Consider the following 19,102-nt stretch of genomic DNA (forward strand, 5'->3'; position numbering starts at 1 on the left):
TGTGTTAAATCCTATTGTTACAATTCTATTAAGGTGTTTCTGTGAAGTAGTGATTTTTTTTTTGTAGGTTGTTTGGCAAGCAAAGGTACACTTTACACTTACATCCGAATTCATTTTAGTCAGTAGTGGTATGTTCATTCTTCATGGCTTTAGAGAAGCTTCTGAACTCTAATTATTTCAAATAAAAAAAGATAAAAATAAAGACAAAGTGAAAGTTTGGCTTTTGGAGAAGTATGTTAATTTGGTCAGGTGGCTGTTTTGTTAACAGTGGCCAGTGCTGATAATTGTTCAGAAAACAGTATTACAGAATACTTATTATCTATTTACTTTGTAACAGATATGTAGATGCAGCTAGCAAATATGAATCTGTAATGAAAACAGAGCCAAATACACCTATTTATACTATTCGTTCCAAAGAAAGGATTTGCCATTGCTTCTCCAAGGTAACAATTTATTTTGTCTTAAAACTTAGGTTTCTGTCCAGCTAGTGAAACAACAACCATACTTCCTTTTTTGTTATTTGTTTTTAGGATGAAAAACCTGTTGAAGCTATTAAAGCATGTTCAGAAGTTTTACAACTGGAACCTGCCAATGTGAATGCTCTCAAAGACAGAGCAGAAGCCTATTTAATCGAAGAAATGTATGATGAAGGTAAACCTTTTGGAGCATTGTTTCAGGGGGCTAATATTCATGATATATCAAATAAGTACATATGAAATTTCTGTTATGTCACTTTGCTTAAAACTAGGTTTTCCTACAGCTCTTAGGAATCTTTATAAATTTAAATATTACAAGTAGTGAAATAATTATTCTACTTTACTGGAACACAGATATCCTACTTTATTATGAATGAGGTCTGCAGTTGAATCTCACTAAGAACAATTTAAGTATGAAGTAGTAGAAAAATATTTCACTTGACCTTATGGAAGAGTTTTAATTTGAAATCAGTCTGAAAATGCAACTGAGATAGTTTTTAAAGGGAGAGTATGGCCAGATTTAATTTCATTTTTAATTTTTTAAAAATGACCAAGGTATAAATAGATATGGAGGCAAAGATAGGTGGTACAGTAGATAGCACTGAGCCTGGAGAAAGACACACTCATCTTCCTGAATTCAAATCCGTTCCCAAGACATTTACTAGCTGTGTGACCCTGGTCGAGTTACTTAACCTCTGTTTGCCTTAATCCACTGGAGAAGAAAATGGCAAACCACTCCAGTGTCTTTGCCAAGAAAGCCCCATAGATGGTATTGGTGTACTCTGGTCCATGGAGTCATGAAGAGTCAGACATAACTGAATAACATAAATAGACATAAAGGAGATCAAATGTGAATTTTATACTTGTGGTAAATATTATTTATTAGGCAATAATTTGACAGTTTTCTTTATTAGTAAATTACTATTTTAGCAGTTTGATAACTATAACAGCATGAACTTGAATAAGTCACATAAACTTCTGAGGCCTCATTTTCCTCATCAATAAAATAAAAGGGTTGGCCTTGAGAGTTCTTAAGCTGTCTTCTAGTTCGAGATCTTCAATCACAGGATCATAGGTGTAGAGGCTGAGGAACCCTTAGAGTCTACCTGACTGGTCTGATCACCCCATTTTATAGAGGAGAAAACAGGGCCTGTTTTACTATGTATAGGAAAATTTTCATAGGGTGAATAGTCATCAAAGAAGTTGAAATTTACAAAAATACCCCATGATATATGTCCTAGACACAAAAGCGTGCTATTGGACTTATTTATTTTGGCTTTAAAGTGTGGCATCTACTTATGCTGTTGGTTTTAAGATGTCATTTTGAGTTCTTGTAGTTCTTGGAACTCTGCTTAGGAGAAGTTGCAGAAGGACATAAAAAAAGTCTAAATCTTTCAGTCTATGTATAAAACTGCCTCTTGCATTTTAGTGAAACTTTTATAGTTTTATTCCTGTATAATTTATAGAATGACTTCAGTATTAATTTAGGATGGTAGAATTATGAAATTTGAAGAATTTCTTTTAAATAAGTTTGTTTATTAGTAATGATCCACATTTTGGTTCAGATTATACTTTTGTGAAGCTGTTTGAAATGAGGTTACAAAATGCAAATTGATTTGAGTCAAATTGTGAATTTAGTAACCCTACAGAGAATGTGTTATAAGGATAGACTGAGTTTTGTTTCAGAATATTCATTTTGACCCCCTAAAGACATGTAATTGAAACTTCGAAATTCTGCCTGTCTTATTTGGATGTAAATTAGGAGGATTAATGAGTGGTTTAAAGGATGTTTTTGTTCCATACTGTAATTTCTTTAGCATAGGGAACCTTCTGATGAGAAAGCTCTCTCACTGAATGCAGACCAGCAACTGTTCTGTGCCCTAGTCTTGGGATTCTAAGAGGTTGGGATTTTCCTGATTCTTTATCTCTTAACAGGTTACCTCTTGGTTTAAATCACAAGATAAATGTTAAAGCAGTAGTTGTGGCATAGTGGGAAGAGTCCTAGAAGGGGAATCAGATGACCTGAGTGAAAGTTTGCCATCTGTTGCCTTATTCCTCATTTGGAAAATTAGGATAGTGGTATTTGCAATATCCAGCTTACGGGTTATTATAGGAAAACTATAAACTTGAACGCTGTGAAGATAGAATCATAGGATTTAGAGTTGCGTGGAAATTTAGAGATTGTTTAATCCAGTTAATTTCTTCATTTTACATATGAAGAAGCTGAGGCCCAGAGGGTTATATGTCTTGCTCCGCACCCCACAAGGAGTAAGACATGGAGTCAGGATTTAAATCTAGGCCCACTAGACACCCTTTTTCTCCTTTTGGCAACATTGTTGGTTGGTACTGACAACCAGCCTTGACATGTGCAGTGCAAAGTGCACATGCATTGTGTTCAGAACCAAGGCTGCAGTGAAGTTGTGTGATGCAGCATGGGCAGGTGCTGCCAGAAACACTTTGGATTCATTATGTGTTTGATTTTTGGTTGTTGCGTGTTTAGAAACCTTTGTTGTCAAATTTTTTTGCAACCCACAGTTTAAGAACTATTGTCTACAGGATGCCTTTCCCAAACATCTTAATTTTAGTGCCTCCCTCTGTTATTTCCTGTTTATCCTGTATATGGCTTGTTTGTACACATTTGTTTACATGTTGTCTCCCCCATTAGTTTGGGCTTGAGTGAACTTCCTTCAGTTGTATCTGTAAACTAAGGTTAAAAATGCCTAGCTTATAAACTGAGAGGACCAAATGAAGTAACTTTGTGTGTGAAAGTATTCTGTAAAATATGAAATATGGTATACAAATGAAGGTTCCCTCAATTTGGGTTTCAGTATGAAAATCTTTTAATGGAACTATTTCAAACTAATGTGAATGATGAAGTATTTACATTTTTAACAGTGGATTATTATACAAAGAAATGAATTCTGATTTGTAATTTTCAAATATTATGACCTAGTAAGATTTAAGAAAAAAAAAAAAGAAACTGGAAGAAAATTTTTGGGATAAAAGCGAGGCCTGCCTGGAACTCTGTCCCTAGAACCAGATACTTTGAGTTGCTTCTGTTTTTCACTTCTTCCCCAAAGTTGGGCTATATTTTGCCTCCCTCAAAAGATGGGCCTTAGTGGTGACAGTGGGGCAATAGAACACATTGCATGTATAGTATTTATAAGCATTGCTGAAATCATGTCTTTGTATTTTAAATCTTGAAAGGTCTTCATCCAGAGGAGCTTTAGCATGAACAACTGACTGGCAGGTCCTGGAGGCATTAGATTTCTTATTCTTGGTTCTAGTATTGGGCATTGCAGGGAGAGCTTTAACTAAACTGTGTGCAATCTGTGTTCTCCATGTGTTGGAAGGGACCTTGGAAACTTTCTAGTCTAACTTCTTTTGAAGCCCTGTCACCCTCACCTTGCCTTCTCTCCATCCCCACTGAAAATGATCTTTTGTACCACTTTGTCGGTGCTTCTGCTCTTCATCTCATATACTTTTGTTCCTCTTCTAGAGTATAAAAGACAAAGTGATGTAAGCAAAAAACTATGGGATGGGGAAGCCAAGGAACCTGCGTCCAAATCCCCCTTCCAGTACTTACTAGATGCGTGACTGTGGGCCGATCCCTACATCCCTCCCTTCCTTGCAGGATAATTGGATGAAAAAATGAAATGTATTTTAGCTTTTCAAATCTTTTAAACCCTGAATGATGATAAGGAGTTTGAAGATACCTAAAGAGGCCAGCTAGTTCAGTGCCTCCTCATTCTATAGAGAGGAAGACTGAAGCTGAGGAAGGCCAAAGTAGCTTGCCAAGAGTGACACAGGAAGCATCAGAGGAGGGATTGGAGCCCTGGTCTTCTGACTCCAGCTCTTTTTTCATAGGTTGTCTCACTTAATAAGTTCCTTAAGGGCAGAAACTTCATCTTTATATCTGTAGCAGCCCCTACAATGATTTGCACAGGTAGGCACTTAGAATAGTACATGTTTATTGAATTGAATTTGTAGTCATTTGTTCATGTTTGAATACAGAAATTCCTTGGTTACTCGCAAACTAAATAGGCTTTCCTAATCACCCATAATACTAATGTCTTCCAAGATTACCTCCAGTTTATCCTGTGCTTGTTCATAATTTTTCTCCCTCCACTCCCAATTAGATTGTGAGTTCCTTGGGGGGGGCTCCTGGGCCTGGCCCCTGTCAGTACTTAATGAGTGCTTGTTGCCTTGACTTTTCTTCTGTGCTGCCTTTCCCACAGCCCCTCCAGGGTTGACTTTTTTCATTTGTTTTCATCTTTGCCAATTTAGGTTTCACCCAACCCCAGCTCCATTATACTTTTATACTCAGAGTTTGTGAAAAAGTGGTATTAAATCTTTAAAGAAATGTTGTTGAATATTTAAAAGAAAAATACTATTGTTATTCCTTTATTCTATTGTCATCTCATTTTAGTTGCTTAATAGAATTTTTACTTTTGGCCACATATTTAAAGAAAAGTACTGATGAAAATAATGGTTCCAGTAGGAACTCACCAGTTGGAGGAGGGGGTCTGGAAGGATCTTCCAGGATGAGGAGGTAGTAAGGGTAAAGGCATTTTTCAAGGTGAGAAGGCTGTTAGGGCTTTGTGGAGAAGTTTGGACAGTCCTGAAGGAAGCCAGGTGAAGAGGGGAAGGCAATGATCTGGGTTCAAATCTGCTTCTGACACATATCAGCTGTGTGACCTTGGGTAAAATATTTAACTTCTCAGAGCACCTGGGAACTCTTTTAAGACTTGAATCTGCAGAGTAGTTGCTGATTTAGGCTGGTTGAGGGAAGTTTTCCTTACTGGGAGGGAGCTTCTGGACTGGGAGGTCCAGACAAAAAAATATGCTAGTGTTTCACGCAGTAGATTGAATAAAAGAATACACATTTGGGGCAGCTAGGTGGTGCAGTAGATAGAGCACCAGCCCTGGAGTCAGGAGGACCTGAGTTCAAGTGCGGCCTCAGATACTTGACACTTACTAGCTATGTGACCCTGGGCAAGTCACTTAACCCCATTGCCTAGCAAAAAAACAAAAACAAAAGAATACACGTTTGTTTATAGATGCAGCAGCATGTGTTATAGACATAATTGTATAGCAAGCATTTTGTAGTATTTTTTAAGTAACTAGAAAAAATATTGTTAATATAGGATGCTTTCTTTAAGTGTTAAATTATAATAGGCCTGATGACTATCAGAGAATCTGAACAGAAGAATAGGGATTTTTATTTGTTAGGTTTTTGAGTCATCAGGGCATCTGAGGCAGTCTCAACGTCTATTTTTTAATACCTTACTTTTAAATAGAATTTCATTCCATCATACAGTGCCTGTTTAATAAACTTATCTAGTGTCTCCTGCTGGTTTTCAGAGAAAGAGCAAAAAAAGATAGATGTAACACCTATTGAGAACAATCTAATGCAAATACTTTGTCTTAAGATAATCTAGAAATCTTAGCTCTATAATGAGACTACAGATTATAATGCAGAAAAGGAACAAAATTGCTCCTTATTTGTAAAATGCAAAGCATGTCTCTTAAAGAATATCAATTTTAGTTTAAGCATTTTGTTACTATGACAATATTTAGTTTTCCTTCTTAGAAATGCACTGTTTTGCCAAATATTTGATTTTTACATTGCAAAAATTCAATTCAGCAAATAATTACCAAGAATCTAATATGAATAAGGTATTGTTCTAGGTACTAGAGGTTATAGAGAGGAAATAGTGCCTGCTGTCAAGAAACTTAGACAATCTGTTGTGTACAGTAAGACAGATAAATAAATACAAGGTCATTTGAAGAGAGATACTATCAGCTGGCCTCAGCTGCCCAAAGCAGCCAAACAAACATCACTGTTTAGAATTTTAGATTTATGGGAAAAGTCTTAAAATGTACAAAGGAAGATATGTAAAATATCCCTGTGTGAATAAAATATGAGCACAGTTTTAATTAAAACAGAAAATTCACTTATAATTTGTATATCCTTTCTAATATTACTTTTTGCCTCATTAGCACAAGTGTAATTTTAGGCCTTCATTCTTTTGTATGTAAACGTTTTCTTGTAAAAACATTTGCATTTGAAACTCTTATTAGTAATGTGTAATTATGCCAATTACATAATTCTGAAGACTTTTAGAGGTAGGTGCAATCTGAATAATTTTCAAGTTTTTTAGATATAGGATTTAAGTAACACATATACTAAAACTAAACATAAAACTCCTTCAGAATTTCACATTGTTAAATTGTGAGATTTGGTCACCAGATGTAATCCTTTTAATGTCACTGACATACACCTTGTTTTAGTAGTTTAACTATGGTTGGGATTAAACTAACTTTACCATATGGTCATATTAATTAACCCTTCATAAATGTCAAATATCCTTAGGAGTAAATGAGAGAGCTGGTCTTAGAGGCAGGAAGACCAAGGTTCAAGTCCTACCACTGACACATTGGGTGCATTACATCAACCCTGGCCAAATTGTTTCATCTCTCATTGCTCCAAAATGACTTTCTAAGACTAGAAATTGTGGAACATTTGCTGATCTGCAATGGTGAAAGAATTTCTTTAGTGGAAAGTTTCTTCTACTAGGAATTCCCTATACCAATGAAATGTCAAGGCTAGACCAATAATGAGTCAAGTAACTGTAACTTCCCTCCCACTGCCTCACCACTATGAAAAAGATGACATTGACTCATCATTAAAATGGATGTTGAATTGTTCCTTTTTTTTAATTATGTTTGGTTTGAATTAGTCTACTTGTTGCATCATTCATATTTAACAATTTTTTTTTGAAAGCTTATTGTGTAAAGTCCTCTGGCTTTTACAGCCTATTTACAATGTGACTCCAACCTGTCTTTCCAACTTTGCTCTATGTTTTTACTCTTCCCTACTCTATAATCCAGCTACCCTGGCCTTTTTGCTCTTCTTTACACTTGTCACTTCAACTCCCATTCTGTGCAATGCCACAGAATTGGGTTAGTTCAGTGGCACCAACTGTCACTCATGATTGGAATGCACTCCCTCCTGTACCTTTACCTCTATGAACTCCTTGTTTCTTTCAGAATTCAGCTGAGACACCATCTTCTGCTTGGAGCCATTCTTCCTACCTCTTACCCCATCCTGTCCCATTTCCCTGAACTTATTTTTCATTTAGTGGCAAATGGCCTTTCTTGATCCCCTGTAATATTTGTGCTTTGTTTCAAAGATTACCTCCAGTTTTCCCCATATATCCCCATATACTGGTTCTCCCATTAGATCCTGAACTCCTTGAGGGCAGGGACTATTTTTGCCTTTCTTGTATATCTAGGGCTTCCATCATGCCTGGCACACAGGAAGCCTTAACAGATGTTTGTTGCTTATTTTGTATATCTCTCCCTCTTTCCAACTCTAGCTCTGAGAACTATAATCAAATTAACCCCACCATTTTGACATTCCTTCCCTGACCACTACTCCTTCCTATTTGTTGTCATACTCACTAGAATGTAAGTTTTTTGAGGGCAGGGGCTGTCTTCCTTTTGAAGTATCTGGTTTAGTAAGTGCTTAATATTGCCTTTTCTTTCATTCATACTTGATGAATTTGCCTTTTTTGATAAAATGTAAGCTTAAAGGTAGGGACTGTTCAATTAATGGTTGATTGATATGCTAGTTACTTAGTTTAAGTCATCTTGTCATTCAATCCATCTTGCATTGGTTGGAGTCAGTTCACAGACATTGAATAGAATAACTTCGGGCCTCATTTATATGGTATACCACCTGTCTGGAAAAATCGACAGTTGTGTAAGGCACTGTTCCAACTACTAGAGGTTGTAAAGAGGAAATAGTTCCTGCCCTCAAGAAACTTAGAATCTACTACATACAGTGAATGCACAGATAAATAAATACAAGGTAATTTAAGGAGGGAGAACTAACAGCTGGCCTCAGCTGCCCGAAGCAGCCAGTCTTCCAGTGAGGATACTCAGCATTTATAAAGCTTAATATGACCATATGGCAAAGCTAGTTTAATCCCAACCATAGTTTAATTACTAAAACAAAGTGCCCATTAGCAACCTCTGTGTAATTGTACAATTTAGTTTGGGCTCCTTTACTCTGTTTGAAAGTTCCTACATGTGTATTAGTCCTTTTGAAGACACCTATTAAAGTTGTTTTCCAAACCCTTCAAGGTTAGTTGTTGCTAAGATAAATACGGTTTTCAGAGTGATAGAAATTTGATCATGCTTCATCACTACACTTGAGCCTGACTTTGGTGGCTCTTCACTTTATACTCCTCCTCCTTTCAAACTGATCCTCATGGATTCTACCTTGCACATGATCAAGAGATCTGTCATTTTTACCTTTCCCAACAAATTCTTTATAAACACTTAACTCCCATGTGATAAACTGTAAGATTGCCTTATGATAAAGTAATGTTATTTAAATAATACTTTCTATTGGGAGCTTTTTTTAGTGGGCATTGGGGATAAGGAAGATGTGGGAAAAGGTAAACAAGGAAATAGTGGAGTTCACTTTGTGGAAGTGATAATATAATAGTAAATAAAGAATTGTTAAACTATTTCATAGTGACAAAAAATTGAGGGGGTTGGAAATATTTTTTAATCCTCAATATAAAGCTAATGATTTAATAAAAAGTTAAAATGTATAATAATTGCTCTTAACAGCATTATTTCAAACATTTTGACAGCTATTCAGGATTATGAAACTGCACAGGAACACAATGAAAATGATCAACAGATTCGAGAAGGACTAGAGAAAGCTCAGAGACTCTTGAAACAGTCCCAGAAAAGAGATTATTACAAAATCTTGGGAGTAAAAAGGTGAATTGTTCATATGTATTTAGAATTTACATTGGCTTTAAAACATATCTGATAAAAATAGCAGTAAGTTCCTTTTTTGGCCTCTTTCCCCCATTATTCTCTTTAATTATGTAATTTTAGCCACATAGAACACATAGATAAGGCCTTTAACATCCATAAAACTTTTTAGAATTATTTGCAGAAATATTAATTTAATAATTATAAAAAACCACATGCACAATAAGAATGGAGAATTAGTTGTTGGCAATGAAACAGGGAAATTAAACTCATGCTTAAAAAGTTTTAAATTTCAATTGTAAAACAAAAGAGAGTTAAAAAACCCACCACTCTCACCCTTCATAATTAAATTGATGACTATTGCATTTGATTTCTGGTAACTAGCTAGAAATTATTAATTCATTTTGTAATCCTATGCAGAATTCCTCTTGAACATACATTTGTATTCTTATCTTTAGCTTATCAACTTAAAGATTGAAACTTTGACTCTCATGCTACTGATATATAGCTAATCCATGAGTATAAAATTCTTGCCTGGGCCCGTTCCACTTCTGTAAAATGTGAGAATTGGGCTAGAAGGCCTCTGAGGTCCTTTCCAGTTTTACTTTTATTAAAATGTAGAGAACTCTAGAAGTTTAAATGAGAAGATATAGGAGATTTTCAAAGCCCAAGAGTATTAGTCAGAAAATCCAGAAGGTTTTAAAATCGGGATGTGTCATTTTAAAAAGCATAAAAGCAACTCATAATTATATAGTACTTTCTAGAGGCAGCATGGCATAGTGGATAGAGTGTTGGGGTTGGAGTCGAAGACCTGGATTTCAAATCCTGCCTCTTACCCTTATGTGACTCTCAGCAAGTCACTTTCAGGTAACCACCATAGTACTTAATGCCAGTAAGTCAGAGATGAAGTGCCATCTTTGTTGGTGGAACAACTTATCACACTGGGGCTTGTCTGTACTATGGTTTGCAGTTACCATATGGTTACCATAGAAAAGTAACTATCATGAGGAATTATTCCTTCTGTTTTTAACCAGTTAATGTTTTAATCTTATTGAAGTAACTCTCTGAGGTACCCTTCTCTATCATAAGTTAGCACTGTATCACATCACTGTGTGCTTCAGAATAAAAACTTGCCTCCTTAAAACAATTGGAAATCCATGTGGCTTTCTTTTATTTTGGTGTTTGATGACTGTATTCCAGTTCATTGTGGTAGAATGTTGTAAGTATCTTCTATTAATATATAATTGCTACATTTTAACCCCCCAGAAATGCTAAAAAACAAGAAATCATCAAAGCATACAGAAAGCTAGCACTGCAGTGGCACCCAGATAATTTTCAGAATGAAGAAGAAAAGAAAAAAGCAGAAAAAAAATTTATCGACATAGCAGCTGCTAAAGAAGTACTTTCAGATCCAGGTATTTAATTCAATGAACATTTATTAAATGCTTACTTTGTGCAAAGCACTGTGATAAGTACTGGGAATATAAAAATAGCTTTGACATAGATTCTGCTGTCCAGGAGTTTGAAGTTTAAAAGAGAAAGACACATACAGGGACACAACTGTGATACAAGGGAGGGCACAGGAGGAGTTCAGGCAAAGTATGTTGAGAAGTTTTTGAGGGAGAAGATGTCCCTTTCAGCAAGTTTGGGAGTGTAGAAGGCAAAGTCTGGTTAGGCAAATCTGGCTGAGATAGATAGATAGATAGATAGATAGATAGATAGATAGAGGCAGTCATGTTAGACATAGAGCTAATGGGTGAAGATAGGAGAGGACAGGCCAAAAAAAGGGAGATAGAAGTCCTTTTGGGCTCAAATGTAGAATATATGAAGGGGAAAAATATTAAGGCAGGAGAGGTTGGAGCCAGATTATGGAGACCCTTGAATGCTAAAATGAGGAGTTTATACTTAATTGGTAGGCTGTGGGAAGCCAAGGAAGGTTTTTGAATACTGAAGCGACATGACCAGAGTGGAACAAGATAACTTGAGCAGTGGTCTGAAATATAGACTAGGGAGGGGAGAGGCTAGAAGTAGGAATACCAGTTTGAAGGATATTATGATTGTTTAGACAAGAAGACATGTGGTGGTTTCAGTGGGCTTGGAAAAGATGGGGTATATGGGAGAAGATTGTATGGTGGTGAGACAGGAAAGAGTTGTATGTGACTTTACCTGGGTAACTAGGAGAATGGTAGAACCATCAAGAGAAACCAACACTAGGCTTTAGAAATAAATCTAAAAAGGATCCAGGCAGAGTGGTGGGACAAATAAAATATACATAGTTCAGTAACCAGAACTTCCCATCTATATAGGGTCTCTCTCCTTACTGTGTCTGCTCTTCTTACCTTCAGCATGTCAACTTTAAGGCTTAAAGTTGGATTTCCTTGTGATTAATATATGAAATCTATTAAGAGATCCGGAAGGAAATTTCAAATGACAGAAAAGTGGTGAGATTTCTAATGCCCAAGATTCTTAATCATTTAGAAAATCCAAAAAGTAAATAAGCAACATATCATTTTAAAAAATAACCTAAGAATTAGAGCTTTCTAAAGGCAACATGTGGTAGCTAGAGGTCTGAACTTGAACTTGAATATAAAACCTGAGTTCAAATCCTACCTCTGACACTTACTGTCTGTGTGACTCCAGACAGATCCCTGAGACTCTGCCCAGCACATGCCCACCAAGCTTTAGACTTTGTGAGGAGGTGCTCTGCTCTTTATGAACACAATCGCATTTGAACTTCACACCGCCCTGTGAGGCATGTGCTTTTACTGATGAAGAAACTGAAATGCAGACAGGTTAAGTGATCTGTAGATGGTTACACAGCTGATCTGGCCTTGAGTCCATGCATGCTATGTCTTTTTTTTTCTTTTCTTTTTTTACACTTAATAGTATTTTATTTTGTTCTAAATACTTATAAAGATAATTTTTGACCATCATTTTTATAAGATTTTGAGTTCCAAATTTTTCCTCCCTCCCTCCCCTCCCCAAGACAAAAGCAGTCTGATATAGGTTATACATGTACAGTCATGTTAAACATATTTCCTCGTTAGTCATGTTGTGAAAGAAGAATCAGAACAAAAGGGAAAAACCATGAGAAAGAAAAAACAAAGAAAACTGAAAATAGTATGCTTCTATCTACATTCAGACTCCATAGTTCTTTCTCTGGATGTGGATAGCATTTTCCATCATGAGTCTTTTGAAATTGTCTTAGATCATTGTATTGCTGAGAAGAGCTAAGTCTATCATAGTTGATCATCGCACAGTGTTGCTGTTACTGTGTACGGTGTTCTGCTGGTTCTGCTCACTTCAGCATCAGTTCATGTAAGTCCAGGTTTTTCTGAAATCTGCCTGCTCATCATTTCTTATAGCATAGTAGTATTGCATTACATTCATATACCACAACTTGTTCAGTCATTCCCCAATTGATGGGCATCTCCTCAATTTCTAGTTCTTTGCCACCACAAAAAGAGCTGCTAGAAATATTTTTGTACATGGTGGGTCCTTTTCCTTTTTTTATAATTTCTTTGGGATACAGACCTAGAAGTATTGCTGGATCAAAGTTACACAGTTTGATTGCCCTTTGGGCATACTTCCAAATTGTTCTCCAGAATGGTTGGATCAGTTCACAACTCCACCAGCAATGCATTAGTGTTCCAATTTTCCCACATCTTCTCCAACATTTATCATTTTCCTTTTCTGTCATCTTAGCCATTCTGATAGGTGTGAGGTGTTACCTCAGAGTTGCTTTAATTTGCATTTCTCTAATCAATAGTGATTTAGATTGTTTTTCATATGACTATAGATAGCTTTAATTTCTTCATCTGAAAACTGCCTGTTATATCCTTTGACTATTTATCAGTTGGGGAATGGCATGAGTTCTTATAAATTTGACGCAATTCTCTCTATATTTGAGAAATGAGTAGGCATGCTGTTTCTACAAGCACTGTGCTGCTGTGCCTGGTGCACCTGGTATTGATCCGCGCTAGCCCTCAGACAGATCCATCAGCCTTTCAGGCATCTTTGTGTGAAGCTTAGGGAAGGAGGGAGTACATACCAGCAGACAAGCTATGGGGAGAGTCATGTATAAAGAAAACACAACAAAAGGCCAGTTTGGCAAGATCACCTGCCAAGTTTGGCTAGTGAGATAGTTTGGAGCCAGGTTGTGTAGGTCTTTAAAAGCTAAAAAGAAGAGTCGATGTTTTATCATAGAGGCAACCAGAAGCCTCTGGAGTTGGTTGAGTAGAGGGGGTGACATGGTCAGATGTGTGCTTAAGGAAAATGAGCTTGGCAGTAGTATAGGATAGATAGAAGTGGTGAGAAACTTAAAGCAGGGACACTTAATTAGGAGTCTGTTGCAATGATTTAGTAAAGAGGTGGTGAGAGCTTGAAGTAAGATAGTAGCTATGTGGGTGGGGAGAAAAGAGGTCATAAGTAACAGATGTTATGGGGGTAGAAATGGCAAGATTTGACAACTGATATGGATTGTTGTAGGAGACTGAGTTGAGGATAATTCCAAGGTTATTAACTTGGGAGACTGGAAAGAAGTGGTATCTTCAACAGAGAAAGGGAAGTTTGGAAGAGGGGGCAATTTAGGGGGAAAGGATAGTCTGCTTTTGGATGTGTAGAGTTGAAAATGTCTCTGAGACATCCAGTTTGAAATAGCTGTTAGGCAATCTGTGATTAAAGCTTGGAAGAAACACCAGGGCTGGGTAGATAGATCTGCATGGAGATGATATTTAAATCTACGAGAGTTGATGAGGTTGCTGAGGAATTGGGAGACAAGAGGGCCCAGAAATGCATTCCTTAATACTGAGGGACTTAAGTATAATATACAAATGTACCATCAAGTGTTTTCTGTTTAGAAATTATGAAATACTAGGTATGAATGTAAGAATATGTAAATAAGCAAATTAAAATGCACCTTGAATGATTTTATGTGTGATAATTCAAATACAAGCATAAAATAAAACATTGCTTGTGTTTGTGTTCTCCAGACATTGCTCCAGCATAAAGAGTGTGGGGTGCTGTTACTTTTCTGGGAAATTATAGGTATCAGTTCTTACTTATGCCTCTTAAGTGCTATAATTTTTCTTGCTGGACAGTCTACTTTTAATTTGTGACTACATTGTAAATGTATGCATTAGTGCAGAATCACTCAGATAATAGGATGGATTAGAAAAACTGTTGCATTTGAAATTCTGCCTTTGGTAGTTTTGTTTTTGCTTCCCTGTAGGATCATTTCTGTTAGTTTTTTTATCTCAGAGAACTAATTAAAATGTCAAAGGAAAGTAGGTTATTAGTATTTTTAAGATAGAATAAATATAAAGGATACTTTAATGAATACTAAAGTACTATTTTTAATCTTTCCTTTTGTGAGCCGAAATGAAAGCTGTGATGTACATTTCTCATGCAAAGCTATTATTCGTAATGTGTGAAATACACAATGTAAATGCCAGGCACAATTGCTTATACCATTTAAAAGTGGTTTTCCTCACCTTTAATCAGATAGAATTTAACACCTGTGCCTCAATCTGTTGTTTTTTTTTTTCTTTTTTAGAAATGAGGAAAAAGTTTGATGAAGGAGAAGATCCCTTAGATGCAGAAAGCCAACAGGGAGGTGGTGGCAACAGTTTCCATAGAAGCTGGAATTCATGGCAAGGCTTTAACCCCTTCAGCTCAGGAGGACCATTTCGATTTAAATTCCACTTTAATTAAAACCAACAATGTTTTTCTGCTACTATTCCTTCTCCTCTTAACTTTTTTAAAATTAGAAAACAAATCTTATTCCAGTTCCAGGACCCTAATGAAATATTTCAAATTTTTCTGTTGTCCATAACCAAAGAATTGTTTTAATAGGAAGAATCTTTTCCTGTCCATTTTAAACTCTCTTGTTGGCTGGGGGTGCGATGATGAGTGATGGTACATGGTTCAGTGCCCGTGTGAAGCAACCAAGTCTGGGGCAGACTCTCTTGTATAAGCACTAATGTATTTTTTATACTTTTCTGCATTGGAGCAAATGCAAATCCTTCCTCCTGTCCAATCCTTGTGTGGTGTGTCAGTACCTACATATGGTGCATCTGTAAGCATACATAAGCCAAAAAAGAAGCTGTTCTCAGAAGACTGGGCATGTTTCAGTATTCTAAAAGTAAAAGATTAATGATGAGACCAAATTCTAAACTGTATTGTTTTGAGGTAACTTGGTTTTCTGAAGCGTAGACTGCTAGACTGGGATTTTGAACAAACAGAACAGTTATTGATTTCTAATACTTTCAAATGTTTATTTGTTAATATTTGAACTTCCTTAATACTGTATTCAATTTAATGATATTTCTTCTGTATGGTTACAAGTAAAGAAGTGAGAATTCCTCATTTAGAAAACTTGCTACCAAATGACAGCTGGGTTTGGACTCTTGATTGGGGTTAGAAAGCACATTTTATTCTTTTTTTTTTTTTTTTTGGTAGCTGAATGAGATTTCTTCAGAACTGCATAAGTGGAATTGGATGTCCTGATGACCTGGGAGAATTTTTATTTATGACTAAAAAGAGACACTTTGTTTCTCTAAAAAGTTATTTTCAAATGTTGAAAAATTTTTAAACACTATTGCTTCTATACAAGTAGAGAGAAATATTGTTTAGTAATGAGTTCTTAACCTCTCTTACAAAATTTTCATGACCAAGATTTGGTTTTGAAACTTAAAGTTGCTTTTCCAGGATATATAGGCCTTTGAATGCAGTATTTCAGCATTCTTTATTGTAGTGGCTCTGTGAGAGTGATTTTCCCCTCCCTTGGAGCCAGACCCGAACACGTGGACCACCAGTGGTTCCGAGGATCCTGTTTTGCTTAATTCTGGATTTATAGGACTATTAGTTTCCTGGAACATTTCAAAATCAGATAGTCACCTTTACTAAAGGTACTAGTCTGATTTCAAGCTCCTGGGATTTTATAGTCTTCCACAATCTTTTTTTTCCCCCTAGAAGAAGGTGCCTCAACTTGGCTGAACTCAACCCAAGTTTCCACCATCATTTCTCTATAACAATGATATTTATCTCCTGATAGGTCATTTGTTCCTTTAACTTTGTAGAAAATTTAGTCAATTACCATGATGTCTAATTGTCTCTCCATAAATGTAAAGCATTGAAAAGTTTTCATTGATTTGCAGTTATTTGTTTTATAATGTCTTGAAGCTCAATCTACTACAATATGCAAATGTACAATGCAAGCTGTATCGTTTAACTCTTTGAAAAAATCTTAAGCATTTGTACAACTGGAACTAATTCTGTTATCTAAAGAAATTATTTTCGAATCTGGTCTTTTATCACAAATTTTCCTTGGCATCACACCAAGAAGACTACAACACAGCTGGTAGCCCTGCAGTAGTAGGGATCTTCAAAACCGCAGATCAAAATATATTAAGTGCCAGAGCCTAACATTTAAAGAATACCTGCCAGATCTGAGAGTGTTTGTGATGGTCGTGGATAGTGTTGCATTGGGAATTCGTGTTCTTCAGGGTATTGGTTATTGATGTAGCATCTGACTTCAGACTGCATGCCTGAGTTTTCACCTCTCAGAACAACCATGATTCCAAATCCTGAAGTCAGTCATTCGCCCATGGGAGGTGGGCAGTTATGTTCAGAAGCACCATAATTATAGATTAGAAAAACTCGACAGCTTTAGCGCATCCACGAAGAGATAAGCTATAGATTGCACTGTGCCAATTCCATTAAAGAGGAAGTGAGATGTCTACACTGGGATTGCATTCTGCTACTTAAGGAAGAAAGCAGGAAGACTGAAGCTCTTAACCCTTTCTCAGTGAATGCAGGGAAGTTCTTCCTGTTTGGAAAGACTATAATGTTTGCAACAGTGGTACAGGAACATCCGCATATTAAGGGATCATACAACAGTTTGTCTGCCTTAAGATAGGAAGCCACACTGTACAATGGGAAGAACTCGAATGGTGAAAGTTTATTTTAACTCATTTCGTTAGTGACTGCTGCTCTTGTGCACTTTCTGCTGACATTCTGCTTTTGGTCACAGGCACAAAGCATTTGTAGCTCTTTCAGTAAAAAATATGCAGCAAGTCACATGTAAGGTTACATTATCCTTAACTCTATTGTGTTCTCTTCTGAAATTACTCTTTTCATTAATGAGCTCCCTAAATAAAATGTCACTGGTCTATTCCATTGCAGAAAGCTGGTTTAATGGGAGTTACACATGGCAAAAAAAGTATTAATCTGCACAGGATGCAAAAGCAATCTTAAGAAGGATGGTTTAAAACTCATTGAGAAGTCTGAAAGTATGTACAGAAGTTTGTGCTTTTTACCATGAATAAATGAAAATGTAAGCAATTTAAGCAGCCTCTGCTGAAGTGACTTTTATAATAAAAAATCTAGCCAACTATCAATTTGACTTTTAAAAAAAGACAGTTTTCTATTTCAGATCAGTATTATTCTAGCCTTTTGAGTGTCAGTATGAAAACATTTGGGAAAATTTTGGTCTTTGACAATGGGATCTAAAACTGCCCACATCACTTGAAAGAAAATAATATTTCCCCACCCCTAAAAAAGAGGATAATTAAAAGATACACTTTTACAATCACAATCCATAGAAAACAGTGTCATTTTATTCATGGTGAGAAGTGACAGTTTTCACCTGAGAGAATCAGTTGACCAAGTTTTTGCCTTATTGTGATAGTACACCATTTAGTTTGCCTTGCAAAAAGATTTGACCAGTATGTCAAAAGAATAGTTGTAAAATCAGTCTGTACAGCCTTACTGATTGACTGTAGTTTCCTTTTCAATATCCAGAGAGGAAGGAGGAAGGCAGTTGTAATTCTTCAATGACTAATACAGTTTTACTGTAAATCAGATCATTCCTGTTAATCACTACTTGTTAGTGGCAAGAAATTTACTACATTTTAAACAGGATGATAGTAGGTAGGGTAACTCAGTCTTGTTGCAGATATCTCTTGCTTGCTGTCTGATTTAAGATAAATTAGCCACTGCGTGGCTCTGTGGAGTAACAAAATTGTATTGCCTTTGTTTATCTACATTTGCAACACCTCTGCCTGCAGTGAGAAAGATTGGCAGAGGTTAAGAACTGGTGATCTTTCTTAATGTAAGTTAGGTACTACTCCTGCCCTAAAGTTATAATAGTTCAGCGATTTGAGTGAGATGACTAACTTAATGCATCTTAAAATTTTTGAATGTTTTATATAAAAAAAGGAAAGGAACCTGAAACGCAGTGAACTGGGTCTCAGATATGTCTACAAATGTGGGTACTATTTTTATGCCAGTGTATTTTCACATTTAATAAAGATATTTATGGTGATATGTGCATTTTTTTCCTTTTATGATTTCTATAAAAAACAGTTGTCATGGTCATGAGAACCCAAGAGATGATGCTATGATTTTTTTTTCTCCTATATTTGAGTTCACTCCAGATTGGTATGTTGAGAAGAGGAAGCTTGCCATAAGTAAGTTGTAAAGCAAATCATCCTTCCTTCCCCCTGCCCAAGCTAAAAAGAAGTTGGAAAATACTGTTTAAATAACCTCTCAAAAAGCATTCAGTCTGCTTGAATAGCCCCTAATCAAGAGGCTGTCATACAAGGAGGTTACGATTTGGTTCTTCAATGTAGACATTTTAAGATCTAATGCATTTACATGGTGTTGTTTAAAAGAAATAATCTTTAAACTAGCATATTTCTATTAAAATCTAAAAGGTAAAATTTTATACTACAAAGAATAGTTGACTCAAAGAATTAACAAAGTTGAAACTTGAAGTCTAAGTCATAAAGGTGCTACATATTAATGTCAACATTGATTTTATATTG

At 36.0% G+C, this 19,102-nt stretch overlaps 1 protein-coding gene across 1 annotated transcript in view; it reads left to right on the forward strand.

The window, feature by feature from the left end:
• DNAJC3 (DnaJ heat shock protein family (Hsp40) member C3) overlaps positions 1–18,600 on the forward strand; it is an 88,200-nt gene extending 69,600 nt beyond the window's left edge. Inside the window, exons 8-12 of the mRNA XM_020965803.2 lie at positions 338–443; positions 531–651; positions 9,146–9,278; positions 10,542–10,690; positions 14,830–18,600. Coding sequence (XP_020821462.1) covers positions 338–443; positions 531–651; positions 9,146–9,278; positions 10,542–10,690; positions 14,830–14,987 — 667 coding nt within the window. The 3' untranslated portion in view covers positions 14,988–18,600. The remainder of the gene's footprint in view (positions 1–337; positions 444–530; positions 652–9,145; positions 9,279–10,541; positions 10,691–14,829) is intronic.
• The last annotated feature ends 502 nt before the right edge of the window (positions 18,601–19,102 follow it).

The sequence above is a fragment of the Phascolarctos cinereus genome, unplaced genomic scaffold (genome assembly GCF_003287225.1).
Source record: "Phascolarctos cinereus isolate Bilbo 61053 unplaced genomic scaffold, phaCin_HiC Scaffold_7;HRSCAF=346, whole genome shotgun sequence".
Taxonomy (NCBI): Eukaryota; Metazoa; Chordata; class Mammalia; order Diprotodontia; family Phascolarctidae; genus Phascolarctos; species Phascolarctos cinereus.